Source organism: Lepidochelys olivacea (genome assembly GCF_965140295.1).
Source record: "Lepidochelys olivacea isolate rLepOli2 genome assembly, chromosome: 13".
NCBI classification, from domain to species: domain Eukaryota; kingdom Metazoa; phylum Chordata; order Testudines; family Cheloniidae; genus Lepidochelys; species Lepidochelys olivacea.
This window is the reverse complement of record NC_140423.1, coordinates 37,033,676-37,059,802: the sequence shown is the minus strand read 5'-3', so window position 1 is coordinate 37,059,802 and position 26,127 is coordinate 37,033,676. Positions and strand designations below refer to the sequence as shown.

At 49.6% G+C, this 26,127-nt stretch overlaps 2 protein-coding genes across 3 annotated transcripts in view; one reads left to right on the top strand and one right to left on the bottom strand.

Moving 5' to 3' along the window:
- The window catches only part of LOC311529767 (cathepsin G-like), a 45,583-nt gene extending 44,543 nt beyond the window's left edge, over window positions 1-1,040 (bottom strand). The window contains exon 1 of the mRNA XM_084645967.1: window positions 910-1,040. The gene's annotated coding sequence lies outside the window, so the exon portion shown is untranslated. The remainder of the gene's footprint in view (window positions 1-909) is intronic.
- A 596-nt stretch (window positions 1,041-1,636) lies between these two features.
- Window positions 1,637-26,127, top strand: part of LOC311529749 (mast cell protease 1A-like) — a 28,873-nt gene continuing 4,382 nt past the window's right edge. Inside the window, exons 1-5 of one of the 2 annotated variants that reach the window (XM_084645948.1) lie at window positions 1,637-1,674; window positions 21,335-21,381; window positions 22,691-23,082; window positions 24,513-24,657; window positions 25,990-26,125. In XM_084645948.1, coding sequence (XP_084502074.1) covers window positions 22,803-23,082; window positions 24,513-24,657; window positions 25,990-26,125 — 561 coding nt within the window. In that variant the 5' untranslated portion in view covers window positions 1,637-1,674; window positions 21,335-21,381; window positions 22,691-22,802. Of the gene's footprint in view, window positions 1,675-21,334; window positions 21,382-22,306; window positions 23,083-24,512; window positions 24,658-25,989; window positions 26,126-26,127 lie in introns of those variants that run through there. The other variant, XM_084645947.1, reaches the window with a different exon arrangement.

Here is a 26,127-nt window from a genome sequence, read left to right as displayed (position 1 = left end):
CCCAAATCATCTCTGACCCCCCCACCCAAACAGATTGTCAGATTGCCTCCCCTGCTCCTGCTGCCCACACTGAGTTTATCAACCCCCAAAGGGGCTCAGCCCCATCCCCTATCCATAGGGTCACTGTATATGTGACAGCCAAAGTCTCTCTGACCCCTCCACAAACAGATTGTCAGAGACAGATGACTCCCCTGCTCTCGCTGCCGCAATGAGTTTATCAACTTCCAAAGGAGCTCAGCCCCATCCCCTATTGGACCGTTAGATCGTTGCCCACCCCCGCCCCCCGGGACTCCTGCCCCCCGCATTCCTTGACGCCCCCCCCAGGACCCCTTCCGCATCCACCCCCCTCCCCTGTCCCCTAACTTTCCCCAGAACTGGGCAGGAGGGTCTTGTGGGCCACCGTAGTGGGTGCCCCCCCACCCCTAAGAGCCAGAGGGACCTGCCGGGGGGGGGAGGTGGGGAGTCCCGGAGGTGCTTACCTGGGGCAGCTCCCAGGAAGCATCCGGCAGGTCCCTCTGGCTCCTAGGGGTGGGGGAGTGTAGCTAGGGTGGGAGCAGGGGGAGCGGCCGCTCCCCCCACCGATCACATCGAAAGTGGCCCCTTAGGCACCAACTCCACGGGTGCTCTGGGGCTGGAGCCCCCACGGGGGAAATTTGGTGGGTGCAGAGCCCCCACCGGCAGCTCCCCGCCCTGCGCCCGGCCCCAGCTCACCTCCGCTCCGCTTCCTCCCCTGAACGCTCCGCCCCGCTCTGCTTCTCCGCGCCCCCGACCCCCCCGCCGGCTTCCCGCGAATCAGCTGTTTGGCAGGAAGCCGGGGAGGGCTGAGAAGCAGGGGGTGCTCAGGCCGAGGGTGACGGAGGTGAGCTGGGGCGGGGAGCGGTTCCCCTGCGCGCCCCCCCCCCGGGTTACCTGCTGCGGCGCGGACGGCCCTCCTCGCGCCCCCCTGGGCCTGAGCGGGAAGCCGCCGCCTGCTTCTCAGCCTGCCCCGGCTTCCCGCACGAACAGCTGATTCACGGGAAGCCTGGAGGCGTGGCGGGCGGAGAAGCGGGGGGCGGCGTGTTCAGGGGAGGAGGCGGAGTGGAGGTGAGCTGGGGCCGGGGGGGCACGGAGAAGCGGGGGGCGGCGTGTTCAGGGGAGGAGGCGGAGGCGGAGTGGAGGTGAGCTGGGGCCAGGGGGGCAGAGAAGCCGGGGGGGGGCGGCGCGTTCAGGGGAGGAGGCGGAGCGGAGGTGAGCTGGGGCCGGGGGGGCAGAGAAGCCGGGGGGGGGCGGTGCGTTCAGGGGAGGAGGCGGAGCGGAGGTGAGCTGGGGCCGGGGGGGCAGAGAAGCCGGGGGGGGGCGGTGCGTTCAGGGGAGGAGGCGGAGCGGAGGTGAGCTGGGGCCAGGGGTGGGGTGGGAAGCTGCCGGTGGGTGCTCTGCACCCACCAAATTTTCTCCTGGGGTGCTCCAGTGCTGGAGCACCCATGGAGTTGGCGCCTAAGGCATCACTTTTGGCCAGTTAAATTTCGAAGCCCTTTTAGAACCGGTTCTCCCTCGCTGAACAACTGGTTCTAAAAGGGCTTCTAAATTGTACAACCGGTTCTAGCGAACCGGCGCGAACCAGCTCCAGCCCCCACTGCCTGTTTCCTATCTCCTAAAGATACTGACTCCGCGGGAACTCCCCTGTTGTGACAAGAGGTCAGCTATGGAGAGATCATTTTGTGAAAAATGTTCGCCCCTGTCCAGGTGATAAGGTGTTTTTGTCTTTCATCATTTTTCTGTGTGAATTCATTCAAGGACAGTTGTCTCATTTCACATACCTAATTATTATTGCGGCATTTAGTGCACTGGCTGAGGGAAGCCACATGCTGTGATGGGCATGTGTAGGACCCATGGGTCTTGAAATGTAAATTGTGGGAGGGGGTGTTGATCATTGTTAAGGAAAAGTTAGCACATGTGACTCCATTTTGGTTTGGGGCCCACCATTGTTTAAATGCCAGCACATCATACACCAGGAGGAGTGATCCTTAGATACTGAATCCCTGTGGAAATCCTCCTCCTTGTCTCCAGCCTGCCTTGACTCCCAGTATCTGGTTTTTGTCAGTCTCTAACTCCCTGTCTCTTGGCCTTGATGTGAGGCCTCCCATCCTGATAATAAAAGTTACTGATGCATGGCTTTAGGACCATGCTGTGTAATTAACATACTGGTATAGCACGAGGAATGCACCAAGCAGGGATAGGTGGTAGATAAGACAAGGGTTTGTTTATTGGCTAAGGTTTCCGATGCACGAGGGCAACATGCTTTGCTAAAAAGTATATAACCTTTGTATAATCTGTATTCGTGGTCCCCTCCTGGCTAGCAGGGGGGCACCACGCTCGAGCGTAATAAACTTAGTGTTTTTTGGGAACTCTGCAGTTGTGGACTTTGTTTCTGTGCCTCAGCCTAGATTTGAACTGTGCATGTCCTACCAGGTGTAATTTGCAGCACTGGTGTGCATGTCCTACCAGGTGTAATTCATAGCATTGGTGTGCGTGTCCTACCAGGTGTGCTTCACAGCATTTGTGTGCGTGTCCTCTCAGGTGTAATTCGCAGCACTGGTGTGCATGTCCTATCAGGTATAATTCGCAACATTTGTGCGCGTGTCCTACCAGGTGTAATTCGTAACATCATCATAGTAGTGGCAATATATCTGCAAGTTTTGTATCTTTTGTTCTGGCAGGGGCTGATGCTACTTTGAGTTGGGGGGTCCTGGTCAGTGCGGATCTTGCTTCTTATGTTGAGCTTGGAGAGAAATATGTGCTCACTACTTAGGCTACAAAAACGTGTTCCATCTTGTCCTTAGCTGTCACACCCCGAGAATCTTTCCCAGATCTGATGAAGAGCTCTGTGTAGGCTCAAAAACTTGTCTCTCTCACCAACACAACCTAGTCCAATAAAAGATACCACCTCACAGACCTTATCTGCTTTTGATCAGATTATAATTTGGTTGATAAAGGTAACAGTGTTGATGTTATACACTTATAATTCTGGAAGGCATTTGGCTTGGTACTGCAGATGTTGATTAAAACATTAGAATGATATAAGATTGCCATGGCACACATGACATGGATTAAAAGCTGGCTAAATGATAGGTGTCAAAATGTATCTGTAAATGGGCAATCAACATCAGATAGGTGTGTTTCTTGTGAGCTCAGGGATCTGTTCTTGTCCTATGCAATTTACCATTTTTTATCAATAGCCTGGAAGAAAACATAAAATCATCACTGATAATGTTTGCAGATGACTCAAAAATGTGGGGAGTGATAAATAATGCAGAGGACAGGGCACCAACACAGAGTGATCTGGATTGTTTGATAACTGGGCGCAAGCAAACAATACACATTTTAACATACCCAAATGTCAATGTACACATCTAGGAACAAAGGCTGGGGCAATCAGACTGATACCGGCCCCACAGAAGGGGACAGACTGGCTCGGGGGGGAAGGGGTGTGGAATGGACATGGGGGAAGCTCCGATCCAGCCCCACGGAAGGGGTCTGGATGGCTCAGGGGGTGCAAAATGGGACGTGGGGCATTTTCCTTTTGGGGCATCTCTGTGCTGCTGTCACTGTTCCAAGCACCAAGTTCTGCCCTTCCCCAGCTCGCCTGTTTCCGTGGGCTGTGGGTAACACTGATCGGTATCGGTGCTGGGTGAAAAAACACACCCCTGTCCCCCTGTGTGTGAGATAGAGGCCAGTGGCTCAGATCAACCTGATACTAGCGCCCCACCCCAGACATTGTGTACGTGACACCCAAATCATCTCTGACCCCCCCTCCCAAACAGATTGTCAGATTGCCTCCCCTGCTCCTGCTGCCCACACTGAGTTTATCAACCCCCAAAGGGGCTCAGCTCCATCCCCTATCCATAGGGTCACTGTATATGTGACAGCCAAAGTCTCTCTGACCCCTCCACAAACAGATTGTCAGAGACAGATGACTCCCCTGCTCTCGCTGCCGCAATGAGTTTATCAACTTCCAAAGGAGCTCAGCCCCATCCCCCCCAGGGGGTCCCTGACATGTTGGGGAGGTGCCGACTGCTTACAGGGATTCACAAACACAGAGCCAGGAGCAACACTGGTCCAGCCATTCCTACATCCCACCTCCCCAGGGACCAGACATGGATGCTCCCACCCAACCCCCCTGCTGGCCCTGAGTCAGGTCGGAGACCCCTATTGGAGCCACCAGCAGGGTCCAGACAGTGGGTGGTAGGGTGGGAAGATGGGTGTAGAATGGATGTGCAAGGATGAGCACCGATCTAAAAGGAATCTATAAGTGACTACTTGAGTAAGGACAGAACTAAAATGAACAGAATCAACTGAAATGAATCTAGCAAGAACGTAAATGGTGTTAGTTGGGTATTCATGCATCTGTATTGAACTTGAATGGATATAGAGCAGTTCTGGAATGGTTCTAGATGGTGTCACATAGATCTACTCATAACAGGATGGATAGATCCCATCCCACATTCATCAAAAATGCCAGTTCCAAGAGGGGGATCCAGATCAAAATAATGAAATGGCTGAGATCGAATCTATCAAGAGATAGATACTAAAGGAGTGCTCTTCACTATTTTTGAAGTGAGGGCCACTTTGGTAAAAAACCTTCAATGTGAGTGCCACATCCTGAGGCCCCACCCCTTCCCAAAGGCCCGCCCCTTCCCCAAAACCCCACCCTGCTCACTCCATCCTCCCTCTCCCCCACACTCACTCACTTTCACTGGACTGGGGCAGGGGGTTGGGATGCAGGAGGGGGCATAGGGTGCTGTCTCTGGGGGGGTTCAGGGCTGGTGCAGGGGCTACAGGGTGTAGGACAGGGGACAGGGGGGGCTCCCTCTGGTAGGGTGCTTAGGGCTGGGGCAGGGGCTTTGGGTGCAGGAGGTGGTATGGGGTTCAGGAGGGAGTATGGGTATGGGGTGCTGGCTCAGGGCTGGGCCAGGGCTTGTGATGCAGGATGGGGTATGAGGGGCTGGCTCTGGGAGGGGGTACAGGGTGCAGGAGAACATAAGACTGGCCCTATTGGGTCAGACCAAAGGTCCATCAAGCCCAGTATCCTGTCCTCTGACTGTGGCCAATGGCAGGTGCCCCAAAGGGAATGAACAGACAGCTTATCATCAAGTGATCCATGCCCTGTCACCCAATCCAAGCTTCTGGCAAACAGAGGCTAGGGACACCATCCCTACCCATCCTGGCTAATAGCCCCTGATGGACCTATCCTCCATGAATTCATCTAGTTATTTTTTGAACCCTATTATAGTCTTGGCCTTCAAAACATCCTCTGGCAAAGAATTCCACATGGTGACTGTGCGTTGTGTGAAGACATACTTCCTTATATTGGTTTAAAACCAGCTGCCTATTAATTTCATTTGGTGACTACTAGTTCTTGTGTTATGAGAAGTAGTAAACAACACTTCCGTATGTACTTTCTCAACACCAGTCATGATTTTATAGACCTCTATCATATTTCCCCTTAGCCGTCTGTTTTCCAAGCTAAAAAGTTCCAGTTTTATTAATCTCTCCTCATATGAAAGCTGTTCCATACCCCTAATCATTTTTCTTGCCTTTTCTGAACCTTTTCCAATTCCAATATATCTTTTTTGAGATGGGGAGACCACATCTGCATGCAGTATTCAAGATGTGGGCGTACCATGGATTTATATAGAGGCAATATGATATTTTCTGTCTTATTATCTATCCTTTTCTTGATGAGTTCCAACATTCTGTTCGCTTTTTTGACTGCCGCTGCACATTGAGTGGATGATTTCAGAGGACTGTCCACAATGACTCCAAGATCTCTTTCTTGATTGGTAACAGCTAATTTAGACCCCATCATTTTATATGTATAGTTGGGATTATGCTTTCCAATGTGCTTTACTTTGCATTTATCAACATTAAATTTCATCTGCCATTTTGTTGCCCAGTCACCCAGTTTTGAGAGATCCTTTTGTAGCTCTTCTTAGTCTGCCTGGGACTTAACTATCTTGAGTAGTTTTGTGTCATCAGCAAATTTTGCCACCTCACTCGTTACCCCCTTTTTCAGATTGTTTATAAATATGTTGAATAGGACTGGACCCAGTACAGACGCCTGGGGGACACCACTATTTACCTCTCTCCATTCTGAAAACTGACCATTTATTCCTACCCTTTGTTTCCTATCTTTTAACCTGTTACCAATCCACGAGAGAACCTTCCCTCTTATCCCATGACTGCTTATTTTGCTTAAGAGCCTTTGGTGAGGGACCTTGTCAAAGGCTTTCTGAAAATCTAAATACATTGTATCCAATGGCTCTCCTTTGTCCGTATGCTTGTTGATCTCCTCAAAGAATTCTAGTAGATTGGTGAGGCGTGATTTCCCTTTTCAAAAACCATGTTGACTATTTCCCAACAAATTATGTTCATCTATCTGTCTGACAATTATGTTCTTTACAAGAGTTTCAATCAATTTGTCCGGTACTGAAGTGAGGCTTACTGGCCTGTAATTGCCAGGGTCACCTCTGGAACCCTTTTAAAAAATTGGCATCACATCAGCTATCCTCCAGTCATTTGCCACAGAAGCTGATTTAAATGATAGGTTACAGACTACAGTGAGTAGTCCTGCAATTTCACATTTGAGTTCCTTCAGAACTCTTGGGTGAATACCATCAGGTCCTGGAGACTTATTACTGTTTAGTTTATCAATTTGTTCCAAAACCTCCTCTAATGACACCTCCATTTGGGACAGTTCCTCAGATCTATCACCCCAAAAGAATGGCTCAATTCTGGGAATCTCCCTCACATCCTCAACAGTGAAAACCGATGCAAAGAATTCATTTAGTTCCTCCACAGTGGCCTTATCGTCTTTGAGATACGTTGGGACAAAAGAAAGAATTGTGTATTTTCAACTCTTTTTGAAAATATCTAAAAGAGATGCATGTTTGAAAAGGAAATGTCACTTGAGAGGGGGAAAAGCTTTTTTTCTTTTCTTTTTTTTTAGCAATAAAAACAGTCTTGTTGGAACAATTCGTCTATCTTTTCTAATACTGGCCTGCAGATTGGACGTTGCGTGTGTGAATGATCCAGGGCTGGGGGAGGATAATGGGTGGTGGGCAACATGCAAGTATGCTGGCTTGAGCCATGAACAAATAAATGAGACCATCTAAGCCTGGGTCCTCAGTGATGTTTGGGTGCCTAACTCCCATTGAAGTCAGTAGGAGCCTGAATACCTGTGAGGATCGGGGCCCCTAGCTCTTCCCATCAGGGGATCTCAAAATGCTTTACAAAGGCAGTTGGGTTCATTAGCCCCAGATGGGGAAATAGAGGCATGGAGAGGGGCCATGACTTCTCCAAGGTCACCCAGCAGCACAGCTGGGAACAGAACCCAGCCATCCTGAGGTGCAGGTCTGTGGTCACACCACTAGGCCACACTGCTTCTCCCCAACTCATTAGCACCTTAGTCAGGCAGTCCCAGGTGCCGCAGCCCCTCCACCGCACTGCTTGTTAATTTCACTTCCTGTCTCCTATGCTCTGCCGTCAGTGCAGACCTGATACAAACGTCTCCAGCACTGAGTTCCCTCCTGCCCCTTGTCATGTGGGGCAGGCACTGGGTCTGCCAGGGCAGGGAAGGTCTCTGGTTGCAGGGGATGGGGCTGTAGCCAGTGATGAGCTGCCAAAATCTTAACAACCGGTTCCCTCCTCACCCCACGAGGGGGTCGTTGCCCACCCTTGCCTCCTGGGACTCCTGCCCCATCCAATCCCCCACATTCCTTGACGCCCCCCCCAGAACCCCTGCCACATCCACCCACTCCCCTGTCCCCTAACGTCCCCCAGAACTGGGCAGAAGGGTCTTGTGGGCCACCGTAGTGGGTGCCCCCCCACCCCTAAGAGCCAGAGGGACCTGCTGGGGGGTGAGATGGGGAGTCCCAGCAGTGCTTACCTGGGGAAGCTCCCAGGAAGCATCCAGCAGGTCCCTCTGGCTCCTAGGGGTGGGGGAGCGTAGCTAGGGTGGGAGCAGGGGGAGCAGTCGCTCCCCCCACCGATCACATCAAAAGAGGCGCCTTAGTCACCAACTCCCTGGGAACAAAGGCTGGGGCACTCTAGCCTGGGAAGCAGGGACTCTATGAAAGATTTGGGGGTCAAGGTGAATAGTAAGCTCCAGGTGCACAACTGTGGCCAAAAGGGCTAGTTTGATCCTGGGAATGCATAAACAGGGGAATCACAAGTAGGAGAAGAGAGATTATTTTAGCCTGGATTTGGTCTTGGTGCAACCGCTGCTGGAATCCCATGTCTAGATCTGTGGCCCACAAGTAAAGAAGCATTTTGATAAATTGGGGAGGGGTCAGAGAAGAGCCATGAGAATGATCAAAGAATTAGAAAACCTACGTTACAGTGATAGACTCAAAGAGTTCAATCTGTTAAGCTTAACAAAGTGAAGGCTACTGGGTGATAAGATCACAGTCTAAGTAACTACACGGAGAACAAATATTTAATAACGGGCTCTTCAGCCTAGCAGAGGAAGGCCTAACATGATCAAAAGGCAGGAAGCTGAAGCTACACAAATTCAGACTGGAAATCATAGGTGCTGACTGCGTGGGTGTTCCGGGGCTGGAAAAATTAATGGGTACTCTGCACCCACCAGCAGCCAAGCTCTCCCCTCCTCACCTCCTCTCCCCCTAAGTGTGCTGAGCCCCTGCTCCTCCCACTCCCTCCCAGCGCTTCCCTCTGCCCTGCCACCTAACAGCTGTTTGGCAGCACTTAGGACTCTCCAGGAGGGAGCAGGAGGAGTGAGTATGTGGCGCACTCAGGGTAAGAGGTGGAGAAGAGGCAGAGCAGATGTGGGGACTTGGGGAAAGGGAGGGAATGGGGGCGTGAAGGGGTAGGGCTCGGGTGGGAAAAGGCGAGGTGGGTTGGGGACTTTGGGGAAGGAGTGGAATGGGGATGGGGCAAGGGTGGGGCAGGTGCAGGGCCAGGGGTGGGGGAGGGTTGAGCGCCCACCGGGCTGAGGGGAAGTCAGTGCCTATGCTGGAAATAAGGTATACATTTTTAACAGTGGGGGTCATTAACCATTGGAACAACTAGCCAAGGGTCAAGGTGCATTCTTCATCACTGACAATTTTTCTAACAAGACTGGATGATATTTTTCTAAATAATCTGCTCTAGGAATTATTTTGGGGACGTTCTCTGGTTTGTGTGATACATGAGGTAGGACTAGATGATCACTGGTGGTCCGTTCTTGCCTTAGAATCAATGAATTTAGATGGATGGAAGTATGTGTTCAGCAAAAGATTCTTTTCCCCAAGAATCAGGCAAGCACAGACAGTACTGAAGGGGATTTGTTCACGGTACCAGGAAGACTGACAAGCAGCTTCCAAGATATGGTGCCCTAGTGGCCAGTTTTATACATTCTCTTATCAATTCATTTGCATTTATCTGTACATACAGAGACAGACATTGTTACAAGTCAAGAGAGAACCCTGAACAAAGATAAAAATAAGAACAGTACGTACATATAGAGGTCATCCTAATTGCATCAAATGACTATGGCTACCTTGCGGGGGAAGGAGGCGGGGTGGCGGGGGGTAGGGATGGGTGCTTACAGATATCTGGTGGGCTGTGAAGGGAGGGTTTGTCCTGTTCTAAGAACTGAATTACTGGGCGGGCATTGACCATATAAGCTTATGAGTTGTTTACAGCTGTCAGTGTCCTTGTTACTGAATGCTACTGAAGCATTCCTGCTTGTTCTGCAGTTTTTGTCTTAGCTGTTCGCTAAATTTTCACTCTTTCCTGACAGTTCCCTCCTTTTGACAAATCGAACTTTTAAGTCAGATAAAGTCAATACTTTAAATACTTTGATATACATGATCTGTTTTAAGGTTGCCTGAGGAAGGTGGGAGGGGGGAGGGAGCAGGGAATTGGGGGAAGGGGGTAAAGGTAGGAAATATAGTAAGATTTTTAAGCATGTATCTAAAGTGCCCACACATGACAAGAGAGACTAGTAACACAAATATAGAAGTGGCAGCTGTTATTTGGACAATTGTCCACCAGGAGATGGGGCTGTAAGATGCATTACGAACAGGATCTTTCAGTCAGGTCACAGTTTGATTAGAGAGCTGGACTTGAATGTGATCTTTGGTGACGTGGTTATGAACGGTGGTAAACGCAGATGCAGCAGCCAGGACCACTTTGAGAAGTAGCTCCTTGGCCAGTTGAACCGGTGTATTGTCCAGATACATGCATCCGACGAAGTGGGTATTCACCCACGAAAGCTTCTACTCCAATACGTCTGTTAGTCTATAAAGTGACACAGGACTCTTTGCCGCTTTTACAGATCCAGACTAACATGGCTACCCCTCTGATACTTGTCCAGATATAGGTTATTATACCACCGAGGAGCTGCTGTCATTCCAGAGAACACACGGCCGGGGAGGTGCACATCACCTAGGGTAAAGGAGTCAGTAATCTGCAGGCACATGGAAGCGTTTGCCTGGCACTGTAATGATCCGTACATGTAGTAAGATGCAGTGGTGATGAAACACCACTGGGTAGTGGATACTTGTACAGCAACTTCACCATGCGCAAGAGGAAGGCCACCCAGAGCAACACAAGAGGATGAGGTCAAAGGGTGAAGAGTAGAACAGGAACACACAATGTACACACGTTTCTGTTCAACAGTCCGAAGTTGTCATCAGTGTAGCATTGCCAGGGGGTGGTGTCAGGTATCCAGACAGCCCTACTTTCTATGCCATATTATTAACCATATATTCAATAGACTTGAAATGGGAAGAAGAAGGAAACACATGAGTAGGAATAACAGAGGGATACACCAGAAGGAAATTGAAGGAGGAGGGTGAGCCTGGAGGAAGTAGAGAGGCTACTATTAGTTGTGTAGAGATGCCCGCAAGGTGGGCAAGGGTGGGGCAGGAAAGGGTATGGGATGGGGGAAAACCCAGGCATACATCTAGCATGTCTTCTTTTGAAATATTAAACAGATTACGAGCCAGGATATCATAAGCACGACCTTTAGCTTGTGACTTGGCCAGGTTGACTATAGCATTTGAGGTTTTCTCAATGATTTTGTAAAAATCCTCTATGGCTACGTCAATTGAGGGGAGATATGATTGCTCTCTATAAATATATCAGAGGGATAAATACCGGTGAGGGAGAGGAATTATTTAAGCTCAGTACCAATGTGGACACAAGAACAAATGGATATAAACTGGCCACCAGGAAATTTAGACTAGAAATTAGACGAAGGTTTCTAACCATCAGAGGAGTGAAGTTCTGGAACAGCCTTCCAAGGGAAGCAGTGGGGACAAAAGATCTATCTGGCTTTGAGATTAAACTCGATAAGTTTATGGAGGAGATGGTATGATGGGATAACATGGTTTTGGTAATTAAATATTCATGGTAAATAGGCCCAATGGCCTGTGATGGGATATTAGATGGGGTGGGATCTGAGTTACCCAGGAAAGAATTTTCTGTAGTATCTGGCTGATGAATCTTGCCCATATGCTCAGGGTTTAGCTGATTGCCATATTTGGGGTCGGGAAGGAATTTTCCTCCCGGGCAGATTGGAAGAGGCCCTGGTGGTTTTTCCCCTTCCTCTGTAGCATGAGGCACAGGTCACTTGCTGGAGGATTCTCTGCTGCTTGAAGTCTTTAAACCACGATTTGAGGACTTCAATAGCACAGACATAGGTGAGAGGTTTTTTTGCAGGAGTGGGTGGGTGAAATTCTGTGGCCTGCGCTGTGCAGGAGGTCAGACTAGATGATCATAATGGTCTCTTCTGACCTAAATATCTATGAATCTATGAATTGCAGTCAGAGCATAAGATAACCGGGTGTTGATATGTCTAAGGGCTTGAGTGGGGGTCCTATATGTGTGTGCCCACATCCCCTGAAGCTAAATACACAGTTACAGTCCAGATCTGGTGAAATGCAGGGAGGGAGCCGAAGACTGCTCCCGGGCTGTGGTAGTCAGATTGAGACCTTGGAGCCTAGATGTTTTGGGAAGCGAGCTGTTACCACAATAGGTCCCAGATGGTTCAGGTTGGGGGCAAGCCAAGTGTCTGGTTTCTTTACCCATTCGCCACTGTCTCCTGCAGGCAGTTGCACATACTGGCCATCTTTGAAGCAGGTATCTTGTGTAGCATGTACCAAGGGCGGGTCCTAGGAGGCTGCATCAGGTATGTTTGCCAGGAGGATTAACATGGGGAGTCACAGTTGTTACCTAAAAGGATACAATATAAACAGAATGAACGTATTTATACATTTTAATTCTGGTTTTATGGACCCATGTTGGAATTCCTTTCATTTTCACAGGGGTATTTGTGTGGGCCAATACCATGTGCAGGTTGGAGTATTTTGACTGAAGTACCCCGGGGTTGTGTGTGTCACCATGACCTGTTCTCCCTCCTGTACGTCTGCCCAAGAGGCGGTTTCTGGAGGGTCCTGGGCTTAAGAAGGTGCATTAAGAAGGTGATTCCTTGTGGAGGAACCAGTATGCCTTGCTGAAGTAAAGAGTGAATAATGCTACCTACTGCGTTCATGGCCTCAGGTTTGCGAGGGTATTGCTTGGTAGGTGGAGGGAGTTGGCTGGTAACCTGGATGGGTGGGCAGAGATGAGCAGGCACCAATGCAAGACAGCTTATTTTTGCCCAAACAGAGGGGAACCTGGAACATAATTCTTGAAAAGCGTTAGAGGTGTCCCAAGTGAGAGTCACAGATTTGGTAGTTGCAACCGAAGAGAGGGATGTATCATTGCGGAGGGGGATGCAGAAGTTTATTAGTAACTGTTCTCTGAGCGAGGTTAAGAGTTGCTGCAAGGTTACAGAGGGCATCCATGCCCAAAATAGTCCCCTCTGCATTTGGAGCTACATTTAAAAAAAGACTGAGTCCAGAAGACTAGATTAGATTTTACAAGAACAGGGTAGCTTTTGTAAGCCGTGAGTTGTGCACCTCCCACCCCTGAAATAGTAAAATACTGTTTAGTAGTGGGGAGGGGGAGGTCAGTAATGGAAACAGATGCTCCTGAGTCCATGAGAATTGTGCATGGTCGGCCCCTTATCCAGGCTTGTGAGTGTGGACTTGAGGGATTTATACCTGCATCAGCAGTACTGACAGGCAAAGGATGGGGGTGGGGTCTGCTGGATCCTAGCGGGCCATGGAATTTAAAAGCCTGGCTATTTCCTCTTTGCTTAGGTGTGAGTAAGGGTTGGCAGCTGGTTGAAATACCAGTTGAGGCCAGTTGCCCAGGGCTACTCAGCTTGGGCATCCAGCTGCCCAATGTCCGTTTTCCCCACATACAAAACACTGTGAGGTGGGGATGGGACCAGGACCAGATTGAAAGGGCAGTGAGGTGCTGCCAGGATTCGACTGGCCATGATTCTGTCCCTGACTCTGCTTTTTATCTCTTTGGCCTGTCTGGCTTCGCATTCAGAGGCCCACGTACAGATGGATTCATAATCAGAGCCTGGGTTCACTCCCAAATTAAGGGCTGTTTGCAGGTGGGAGTTAAAATCTTCCTTTAACATTTTTTAAAATGACTGATTAGTTTTTTGGGGGGTCTGCAGTACCTGCATTGCTGGAATACATCTCCCACTTTCTCTCACAATATTGAGAGGCAGACTCATTCATGCCTTGTACACAGCCCACGATCAGTCCCCAGTTACCAGCTCTGTTCCCCAAGGCTTCTTGGACAGCTTCCTTAAACTCAGTGCAGGCACGGGTCATATCATTTTCAGATTCAAATTTAACAGAGGCCCAAATGCTGTTTCGGTGTCCTTCTGTAGGGATCATAGAATCATAGAATATCAGGGTTGGAAGGGACTCAGGAGATCATCTAGTCCAAACCCCTGCTCAAAGCAGGACCAACTCCAACTAAATCGTCCCAGCCAGAGCTCTGTCAAGCCTGACCTTAAAAACTTCTAAGCGATTCCACCACCTCCCTAGGTAACGCATTCCAGTGTTTCACCACCCTCCTAGTGAAAAAGTTTTTCCTAATATCCAACCTAAACCTCCCCTACTGCAACTTGAGACCATTCCTCCTTGTTCTGTCATCTGCTACCACTGAGAACAGTCTAGAGCCATCCTCTTTGGAACCCCCTTTCAGGTAGTTGAAAGCAGATATCAAATCCCCCCTCATTCTTCTCTTCTGCAGACTAAACATCCCCAGTTCCCTCAGCCTCTCCTCATAAGTCATGTGTTCCAGTCCCCTAATCATTTTTGTTGCCCTCCGCTGGATGTTTTCCAATTTTTCCACATCCTTCTTGTATTGTGGGGCCCAAAACTGGACACAGTACTCCAGATGAGGCCTCACCAGTGTCGAATAGAGGGGAACGATCATGTCCCTCGATCTGCTGGTAATGCCCCCACTTATATATCCCAAAATGCCATTGGCCTTCTTGGCAACAAGGGCACACTGTTGACTCATATCCAGCTTCTCGCCCACTGTAACCCCTAGATCCTTTTCTGCAGAACTGCTGCCTAGCCATTCGGTCCCTAGTCTGTAGCGGTGCATTGGATTCTTTCGTCCTAAGTGCAGGACTCTGCACTTGTCCTTGTTGAACCTCATCAGATTTCTTTTGGCCCAATCCTCTAATTTGTCTAGGACCGTCTGGATCCTATCCCTACCCTCCAGGGTATCTACCTCTCCTCCCAGTTTAGTGTCATCTGCAAACTTGCTCAGGGTGCAATCCACACCATCCTCCAGATCATTTATGAAGATATTGAACAAAACAGACCCCAGGACCAACCCTTGGGGCACTCCACTTGATACCGGCTGCCAACTAGACATGGAGACATTGATCACTACCTGTTGAGCCCAACAATCTAGCCAACTTTCTATCCACCTTATAGTCCATTCGTCCAACCCATATTTCTTTAACTTGCTGGCAAGAATACTGTGGGAGACCGTGTCAAAGGCTTTGCTAAAGTCAAGGAACAACACGTCCACTACTTTCCCTTCATCCACAGAGCCAGTTATCTCGTCATAGAAGGCAATTAGATTAGTCAAGCATGACTTGCCCTTGGTGAATCCATGCCAACTATTCCTGATCACTTTCCTCCCCTCTAAGTGCTTCAGAATTGATTCCTTGAGGACCTGCTCCATGATTTTTCCAGGGACTGAGGTGAGGCTGTCTGGTCTGTAGTTCCCCGGATCCTCCTTCTTCCCTTTTTTAAAGATGGGCACTACATTAGCTTTTTTCAAGTCATCTGGGACTTCCCCCAATCGCCATGAGTTTTCAAAGATAATAGCCAATGGCCCTGCAATCACATCTGACAACTCCTTTAGCACTCTCGGATGCAACGCATCCGGCCCCATGGACTTGTGCACGTCCAGCTTTTCTAAATAGTCCCGAACCACTTCTTTCTCCACAGAGGGCTGGTCACCTCCTCCCCATGCTGTGCTGCCCAGTGCAGCAGTCTGGGAGCTGACGTTGTTTGTGAAGACAGAGGCAAAAAAAGCATTGAGTACATTAGCTTTTTCCACATCCTCTGTCACGAGGTTGCCTCCCTCATTCAGTAAGGGGCCCAAACTTTCCTTGACTTTCTTCTTGTTGCTAACATCCCTGAAGAAACCCTTCTTGTTACTCTTAACATCTCTTGCTAACTGCAACTCCAGGTGTGATTTGGCCTTCCTGATTTCACTCCTGCATGCCCGAGCAATATTTTTATACTCATCCCTGGTCATTTGTCCAATCTTCCACATCTTGTAAGCTTCTTTTTTGTATTTAAGATCAGCAAGGATTTCACTGTTAAGCCAAGCTGGTCGCTTGCCATATTTATTATTCTTTCTACACATCGGGATGATTTGTCCCTGTAACCTCAATAAGGATTCTTTAAAATACAGCCAGCTCTCCTGGACTCCTTTCCCCCTCATGTTATTCTCCCAGGGGATCTTGCCCATCAGTTCCCTGAGGGAGTCAAAGTCTGCTTTTCTGAAGTCCAGGGTCCGTATTCTGCTGCTCTCCTTTCTTCCCTGTGTCAGGATCCTGAACTCGACCATCTCGTGGTCACTGCCTCCCAGGTTCCTGTCCACTTTTGCTTCCCCTATTAATTCTTCCCGCTTTGTGAGCAGCAGGTCAAGAAGAGCTCTGCCCCTAGTTGGTTCCTCCAGCACTTGTACCAGGAAATTGTCCCCTACATTTTCCAAAAACTTCCTGGATTGTCTGTGCACCGCTGTATTGCTCTCCCAGCAGATATCAGGGTGATTGAAATCTCCCATGAGAACCAGGGATTGCGATCTAGTAACTTCTGCGAGTTGCCGGAAGAAAGCCTCATCCACCTCATCCCCCTGGTCTGGTGGTCTATCACAGACTCCCACCATGATATCACCCTTGTTGCTCACACTTCTAAACTTAATCCAGAGACTCTCAGGTTTTTCTGCAGTTTCATACTTCAGCTCTGAGCAGTCATACTGCTCCCTTACATACAATGCAACTTCCCCACCTTTTCTGCCCTGCCTGTCCTTCCTGAACAGCTTATATCCATCCATGACAGTACTCCAGTCATGGGAGTTATCCCACCAAGTCTCTGTTATTCCAATCACATCATAATTCCTTGACTTTGCCAGGACTTCCAGTTCTCCCTGCTTGTTTCCCAGGCTTTGTGCATTTGTGTATAGGCACTTGAGATAACCTGCTGATTGCCCCTCTTTCTCAGTATGAGGCAGGAGCCCTCCCCTCTTGCGCTCTCCTGCTTGTGCTTCCTCCTGGTATCCCACTTCCCCGCTTACCTCAGGGCTTTGGTCTCCTTCCCCCGGTGAACCTAGTTTAAAGCCCTCCTCACTAGGTTAGCCAGCCTGCTTGCGAAGATGCTCTTCCCTCTCTTCGTTAGGTGGAGCCCGTCTCTGCCCAGCAGGCCTCCTTCTTGGAACACCATTCCATGGTCAAAGAATCCAAAGCCTTCTCTCCGACACCACCTGCGTAGCCATTCATTGACTTCCACGATTTGACGGTCTCTACCCAGGCCTTTTCCTTCCACAGGGAGGATGGACGAGAACACCACTTGCGCCTCAAACTCCTTTATCCTTCTTCCCAGAGCCACGTATCATGACCCATGATAGATTGGGGCATTTAGCTTTTGTTAAGATATGAAGATCCCTGGGATGTAAGGTAACCATCTGGTTTATTCTTTTCCAGAATATCAAATTTGGGTCTTTGGGCTTTAGATCAGGGAGATCTTTCAGTAAGCCCCTCATTTCCTCTGTGATGAGAGGAGTGTGCTTATAAGTATTATGAGCCACTCTGTTTTCACCTGTCCCTGACCACCGAGTGGTCACTTGGAGAGGGGCCAAGGGAGCACTGGCACTTAATTTTGGGTTGGGGGGAGGAGGAGGAGGGGGCCAATTATCTTGATCTTCCCCCGTGTGTGCCAGGTTCCAATTCTGAATTTGTTTCTCAAGGTGTTTCCAATTAATTTCATTTTGGTCCTTATCCGTATGGCTGCTTGAGTCAGGGTCAGTAAAATCACCCTTCTGTTGTGTGCTAGCAACAATACGACATGCAGAGGAGTTGGGTTTTCTGAGTTTTGTTTTTCGAGCCTTGTTTTCTGCTTCAAGCTCACTCAGCTTGTAGCTGAAATCTGCCTTTGGATTCAGCTCTGATGTAAGAGCTATTTGGAGTGTTTCCAACTCTTGCAATTTCCTTTCATATTCGCAATACATTATTACAATCCCTTTCTCGAATCTTCCTTTCCTCTGAGCAGCGCACCACAACACGCTATTCATCGGACTCATACCCTCATTCCGTCCAGCTTTTGCCATTGTCTTTTGAACCGTCTCATGTTTCCCTTTTATAAAATCAATGAGTCTCTCTCCCTTGGGGGGCATCTCTGATGTTCCCCAGGGCCAGTCAGTGAGTCTCCCTCCCGTAGAGGGCACCACTGGTGCGCCCTGGGGCACGCCAGCGAGTCCTCCCCCCCCCACCCCATGAGGGAATCGTTGATGAATTCGGGGTCAATTCATAAGACATTGTATCCCAGCTTGCTGAAACCCACTTCAGCGGCGCTTCAGGGGAGCCTGACTGAGCACACCCTTGTCCACATGGTGCTGAGTACCTGGCAGCGCAGCCTTCGCCTCCAGTGACCCCCGCACCCCGACGATCCCCGCAGCCTTCGCCTCCGGCGACCCCCGCACCCCGACGATCCCTGCAGCCTTCGCCTCCGGCGACCCCCGCGCCCCGACGATCCCCGCAGCCTTCGCCTCCGGCAACCCCCGCGCCCCGATGATCCCCGCAGCCTTCGCCTCCGGCGACCCCCGCGCCCCGACGATCCCCGCAGCCTTCGCCTCCGGCGACCCCCGCACTCTGACGATCCCCGCAGCCTTCGCCTCCAGCCACCCCCACACCCCGACGATCCCCGCAGCCTTCGCCTCCAGCCACCCCCGCACCCCGACGATCCCCGCAGCCTTCGCCTCCTGCGACCCCCGCGCCCCAACGATCCCCGCAGCCTTCGCCTCCCCCCACACTCCAACGATCCCCGCAGCCTTCGCCTCCTGTGACCCCCACACCCCGACGATCCCTGCAGCCTTCGCCTCCGGTGACCCCCCGCACCCCGACGATCCCCGCAGCCTTCGCCTCCGGTGACCCCCCCGCACCCCAACGATCCCCGCAGCCTTCGCCTCCCCCCGCGCCCCAACGATCCCCGCAGCCTTCGCCTCCGGCGACCCCCGCGCCCCGACGATCCCCGCAGCCTTCGCCTCCGGCGACCCCCGTGCCCCGACGATCCCCGCAGCCTTCGCCTCCTGTGACCCCCGCGCCCCGACGATCCCTGCAGCCTTCGCCTCCGGCGACCCCCGCGCCCCGACGATCCCCGCAGCCTTCGCCTCCGGCAACCCCCGCGCCCCGATGATCCCCACAGCCTTCGCCTCCGGCGACCCCCGCGCCCCGACGATCCCCGCAGCCTTCGCCTCCCCCCGCACCCCGACGATCCGCGCAGGACACGCCCTGGTGCTCAGTGCCTGGCAGTGCTGCCTTCCCCTCCAGCGATCCCTGCACCTCAACAATCTTGGCCACAAACACAGTCCCCTTCAGTCCTCTTGCCTGTGTGTCCTATATGTGGTTCCTATTAAAAAGGGGTGCAGAGGGGAGTCCCAAACCAAGGTGTGTGCTAGAGGTGGTAAGTAAAACGGTCCTCAGCTCTATCCCTGGTTGTGAGAAACTCTCTGAGGATTCCCGATCACACCCTGCTCGCTGCGCCAAAACTGTTCGGCAAAAGATTCTTTTCCCCAAGAATCAGGCAAGCACAGACAGTACTGAAGGGGGTTTGATCACGGTACCGGGAAGACTGACAAGCAGCTTCCGAGATATGGTGCCTTAGTGGCCAGTTTTATACATTCTCTTATCAATTCATTTGCATTTATCTGTACATACAGAGACAGACATTGTTACAAGTCAAGAGAGAACCCTGAACAAAGATAAAAATAAGAACAGTACGTACATATAGAGGTCATTCTAATTCCATCAAATGACTATGGCTACCTTGTGGGGGAAGGAGGCGGGATGGCGGGTGGTAGGGATGGGTGCTTACAGATATCCGGTGGGCTGTGAAGGGAGAGTTTGTCCTGTTCTAAGAACTGAATTACTGGGCGGGCATTGACCATATAATCTTATCAGCTGTTTACGGTTGTCAGTGTCCTTGCTACTGAATGTTATTGAAGCATTCCTGCTTGTTCTGCAGTTTTTGTCTTAGATGTTAGCTAAATTTTCACTCTTTCCTGCCAGATGGATGGATGGAAGTTTATGGGGATGGATGGATGTACAAATGAATGGGATGGATGGATGAAGAGATGGATGCACGGATGAATGGATGGATAGGAGGGGATCAGTGCATGTATGGATATGCATGGGCATGGAAGGATGTAAAGGTGGCTCGGATGGATGCATAGGCAGGGATGGATGGTGGATGGAGGGGTGGTCTTTTCCACCATAAGAATTACGCTCGCAACATTGACGCACCCTTCTTATTAAGCCCAACATAACCTGAAATAATTACCCAGAATGAAATCAACAACAACAAACAAATTTTACTAAATAAGATCTGAACAACTCAAAATTCGGAAGCAAGCAAGAAAGAAAGAAAGAAATGTAGGACTGGATGGGACCTCGATACGTCATCTGGTACAGTCCCCTGCAATGAGGCAGGTCTAAGTATTATCTAGACTATCCCTGACAGGTGTTTGTGGAACCTGCTCTTAAAAATTTCCAAAGAAGGCAATTCCACAACCTCCCTGGGCAATTTGTTCTAGTGCTTAACCACCCTGATAGTCAGGAATTTTTTCCTAATGTCCGACGTAAAACTCCCTTGCTGAAATTTATGCCCATTGCTTCCTGTCCTGTCCTCAGCGGTTAAGGAGAACAATTTATCACCCTCCTATTCATAACAATCTTTTAGGTATTTGAAGACTATTATCATGTCCCCATCAGTCTTCTCATCTCCAGACTAAACAAACCCAATTTTCTCAATCTTTCCTCATAGATCATGTGTTCTAGTCCTTTAATCACTTTTGTTGCTCTCCTCTGGACTTTCCCCAGTTTCTCCGTATTGTTCCTGAAGTGGTGTGCCCTCAGATGGACACAATATTCCAGTTAAGGCCTAATCAGTGCTGAGTACAACCGAAGAATTACTTCTCATGTCTTGCTTACGACACTCCTGCTAATACATCCCAGAATGACATCCGCTTGTTTTGCAACAGAATTACACTGTTGACTCTTATTTAGTTTTTGAACCACTGTGACCCCAGATACTTTTCTGCAGTTCTCCTTCCCAGGCAGTCATTTCCCATTTCATATGTGTGCAACTGATTGGTCCTTCCTAAATACAGAGATTTGCATTTGTCCTTATTGAATTGTGTCCTGTTTATTTCAGACCATCTCTCCAGTTTGTCAAGATCAGTTTGAATTCTAATCCTGTCCTCCAAAGTGCTCGCAACCCCTCCCAGTTTGGCATCATCCACATACTATATAAGGGTACTCTCTACACCATTATCTAATCATTTATTAAGTTATTGACTAGAACCTGATCCAGGCCAGATCCCTGCAGGACCTGTCTCATTATGCCCTTCCTGCTTGGCTGTGAACCACTGATAATGACTTTCTGGGAATGGTTTTCCAACCAGTTGAGCACCCACCTTATAGTAGGTTCATCTAGGCTACATTTCCCTAGTTTGTTTATGAGAAGATCATGCGAGACAGTATCAAAAGCTTTACTAAAGTCCAAATAAATCACATCTACTGCTTCCCCACATCCACTAGGCTTGTTACCCTGTCAAAGGATTCTAGGTTGGTTAGACATGATTTGTTCTTGACAAATCCATGTTAACTCTTACTTATCACCTTCTTTTCTTTTAGGTGCTTACAATCTGAGTGTTGGATTATTTGCTCCATTCTCTTTCCAGGTACCAAAATATAGATGACTGGTCTATAATTCCCTGGGTTACCCTTATTCCCCTTTTTATAGACAGGCACTGTCTTTGCCCTTTTCCAGTCCTTTGGGATCCCTCCTATTGTCCATGAGTTCTGAAAGATAATCACTAATGGCTCAGAGATATAGATAGATACATAGAGAGAGAGAGGGAGAGAGAGAGAGGGACAGACGCTGGCCTTGCACTGCTGCTGAGATCCCTATTGGCCTTTGGGGGCTGAGCATAATTTAAGACCTGGGCCCACAGTTTCTATCAGATGCAGAGGTTGCTGAAGGATTTTAATCCTGCCTTCGGCATTCTCAGGGTGCCCCACAAACAAACCGAAGAGAACCAAGCTCTTTCCTGAAGCAGCTCCTCTCCCATCCCAGCTGGTGCGGAATTCTCCAGCAAAATGTTATTTTGACCCAACAAGACCCATGACCTCCCCGTGCGAGGCAGCGGCACAAGGGGTAGTGCTCTCCTTGGCCGTGTAAACAGGGCTATGGTGAGCATGAGCAGGAAGCAGTGTTTCCCTGGGGATCCTGGGATCATGCACCAATTCTGGGGACAGATTTCAGAGTAACAGCCATGTTCGTCTGTATTCGCAAAAAGAAAAGGAGTACTTGTGGCACCTTAGAGACTAACCAATTTATTTGAGCATAAGCTGCATCCGATGAAGTGAGCTGTAGCTCACGAAAGCTTATGCTCAAATAAATTGGTTAGTCTCTAAGGTGCCACAGGTACTCCTTTTCTTTTTGCAATTCTGGAGAGTGCATTTTAAAAGGGATGGTGGCAAACTGAAGATGGGGCAGGACGGGGCCAGGACAATGATTGGAGAGCTGGAGAAACTGTCTGGCAGTGAGAGACTGAAAGAGCTCAGCTTACTTTGTTTGGCTTCTCCATAAGTTCCTGGGGAGGTGCCTGTGCTCGGGGCACAAGGACCTTCACAGAGAGATGAAGCCAAGTATCGGGAATCTCTTCAATCCAGCAGGGAAAGGCAGCGCAAGATCCTATAAGGATAGCTGAAGCCCAACAAAATCAAACAGGAAAGGAAACCCCAATGTGGGACAGGGAGGGGGATTGACCAGGAAACCAGCTCCCTCAGGCAAGGGGGTTTCTCTGTCTTTTGCTGGCATCAGACCCAGCCCGGCTGCCTTGCTGGAAGAGGCATGCAGAGAGCACCAACGATGGGCCTCAGACCAGGGGAGCTGGGTGAGGTTCTCTAGCCTGGTCACTCAGGAGGGCAGACAGGAGGGTGGAATGGACCCTGCTGGCCTGAACATATGTGGATCTAAACATCCAGGGGCCGAACAGACAAGGGGGGAGTTTGCCATCTGCAGTTGGGAGGCGTCAGTGCTGGCCACGGCCCCAGCCGGGGGCAGGGAGGAAACAAGAGCAGGAAGGAAACCCGCCCAATGCAGAAGGGGATGTCGCTCAAAATTTCCTTTCAGGGAATCTCCACCCCAGACACATCACTGCTGGGGAATTACTTGGTAACCAGGTACGTGACCCTGCACTTCCCAGCTCTCCTCTACCCAGGGGCCCCTCCCCACCACCCACTCTATATAAACCCCGGGGCTGAGACAGACCCACCAGTCCCAGCCCCTGGATTTGAACCAAGGATGCTGCTTCTGCTCTTCACAGCCTTTCTCCCATTCGCCGCGGCCTTGCTCCTGCCCCCGAGGCCTCATATGGGTGAGTGAAGCTGAGAAACTGGTTGATGCCCCGGCCCTGGGGGGTTCACAGTCAGAGTGGGGCTGATCGAGTCGCTGAGTTTTTGGTTCAGGGTCCAAAAATTCGGACAAAAGTGGGGTTCCTCCCAAAATAATATTTTTCTTCCCGAATGAAAACCCTAAAAAGATATGATTTCAAAGCAAATATTTTTCATTTTTTTCCATTTTCTTCGGGGCATTTCCTTCGACCTGAAATAAATTTTTCTTTTTTTGTTTTTGGTTTCATTTTGGGGTCTGTTTCAGGTGTTTTTCACCCTTATTTTCTTTAATTAGCTGAGTTTTGAACCAAAATGCAATTGTGAAAGAAAACGTTGATCCAGAACCAATTTTTCCACTGAATGCATCCGATGAAGTGAGCTGTAGCTCACGAAAGCTTATGCTCAAATAAATTGGTTAGTCTCTAAGGTGCCACAAGTCCTCCTTTTCTTTTTGCGAATACAGACTAACACAGCTGCTACTCTGAAAACAGAACCAATTTTGTTTTCTTTTTTATTTGCTTTCAGGTGCTTCCTTCAATCCCCCCCAAAATTTGGGGGGGGTGTTTTTCATTTGAGTTCAGCTCTCTTTAGAGGGGTTTTCCCCACTGTTTTAATCATTTATTTTTTAAAAAAATACTTCACTCCATTTCTAAACAAAACATTTCAAAACAAAAAAGTGAGATACCTAGAATGAAAATTGCCTACTTTTTCCAGAAAAAAAAATCCTTTTTTTGAAGCCAAAATAATCCTCAGAATTTGGTTCTTCTGATGCCCCAAAGTTGCATTTTTTGGCAAATTAACCAATTGCTTAAAAACTTTTACCTGGCTCTAGTGGTGAGATCTGGGAAATCAGGGCCCAGGGGCAGCACAGCCCACACCAGGGGCAGGGGGATAGAATTAACTGTCAGGCTCAGATGGGTATCAGGAGATGGGACATGGGCAGGGCCGGCTCTAGGTTTTTTGCTGCCCCAAGCTCCAAGAGCAAAAAAAAAAGCCAGAATGCCGCCCCTGGAATTGTGCAGCTCCAAGCACGTGCTTGCTTTGCTGGCGCCTAGAGCCAGTCCTGGGCATGGGGCCCGGTGGTGAGGGGGAATGATGATGGCCAGCGGGTGGCCCCACAGACAGAAGATAGATGGGCGTGTATGGGATAAGGAATGGATGGATGGATGGATGGATGGATGGATGGATGGACAGGTCCATGTGGGAATAGGTAGATATATAGTGAGTACATGTATGGATGGGAACCAGACTGGCTGGGGTGAGGGGATGATCCAGGGGCAGGCTGGGCTGGGGGGCCCAAGGGGCTGCCCCAGGCCAGCTATGGGCTGGGCTGAGGGATTAGGGTCTGGGTTGCACTGGGCTCTTGGTCTCACTCTCCAGATTCCCTTTTGAACCCCACGCTGTCTCTCTCCAGACTGGGTCATCGGGGGTGAGGAAGCCCTGCTCAGCTCCAGACCCTACATGGCCTATGTGCAAATCGGGTCAACGGGAAACTGTGGAGGGTTCCTGATCCAGGAAGACGTGGTGGTGACGGCGGCTCATTGTAACTGCAACCTGGGGTAAGAAACAAGCCAACCCCCACCCCTGAGCCAGCTGATCTCTGCCCAGAGTCTGGATTGGGGCTGGTGCCCCTGGAGGGGAAAGACCCAGGGGGAAAGGCTCCCTGAGCCAGCCAGTCCCCCACCCTGGGGCTGGATCAGAGCTGGAAATACATTGGCCCAAAGACTAGAAGCGTTTACGGGATGTGAAAATTACAAATTTCCCTGTGGTGCCTGTTAGATTTTAAAGCCTAACCCCCACAAACTAGATACGATCTTTACCATGAACTCTCACCACTTTTTCTCATGTCCTGCTAATCTTGGAGGAGGGAAGGGGCTGTCCAGAGGTGCTGAGCCAAACATCAGGGAACCATTCTGGACTTCAACATCTTTTGTGATGCACTCAGCAACCTCTCATATCCCACATACTGACCTCTGTCTCCAGGGTCATTTCCACAGACAGATCTGGGCTTTCTGCTACTTTTGTCCATACCCAGTAGATGGCAACAGTGCATAAAAAATTATTTGATCCTTTTCTTATTTGTATGTTTCATTCCTTCCATCGATCTTATTTCTGTGCCGGCCCAGCCTAGGCATCTGGATTCCCCCTTTTTCTTTTATTATTTCAGAGTTACAACCAGGTTAGGGCCTTACACATTTCCAGGTGTGTTTTCCTTCTTCTGCCATGTAGTTCAAAGATTCATAGATTGCAACATCATTGTGATCATCTCGCATTACTTCCTATATAACACAGACGACAGAACATCTCCCAAATAATTTTGATCTACAGCAAATCTTTAAAAAAAATCCAGTCTTGGTTAAATGTGGCCAGTGATGAAGAATCCACCATGACCTTTGGTAAATTGTTCCACTGGCTAGTTACAGTCCCTGTTAAAAAATCAAACCATGAAACAATCATTGAAAAAGAAAAACAAACAGAATCCTTTGTAGTGCCTCTGAATTTGAAATCAAATGATCTTGAGTTTCTTAGTATAGGACAGGTTTTCCAATTGTTTGATCATTTTCATGGCTGTTCTATGACCTCTCCCCAATTTATCAATGTCTTTCTTGAACCATGGACACCAGAACTGGACAGTGGGTCACTCTGAATAGCAGAGTAGTGTGTTGGTCAGTCTTTTGAGGTCTCTTTGGCCAACCAGAGGGAAGAAGGAGGAAGTCCATCCTTATGTAGGTGCATAAGATGGTCTTTGTGTTACTCAGTTGCACAACTTTAGGTAGAAATCTGCACAGGCCAGCAGCAGGTCTGGTGTCCCTTCCAGAGGGCCCATGATAGACCCATCCTGCCATCCAATGGGCACTAAATCCCCTATATTCTCCCCTTGGCTTTTCCAGCAACATCTTTGTCTACCTGGGAGTCCAAGACTTCATGGAGCCAGGACAGAACTGGCAACGGATCCAGGCCCGTCATTGGGTCCAGCACCCTGACTTCAACAATGAGAACTTTGACAATGACATCATGCTGCTGCAGGT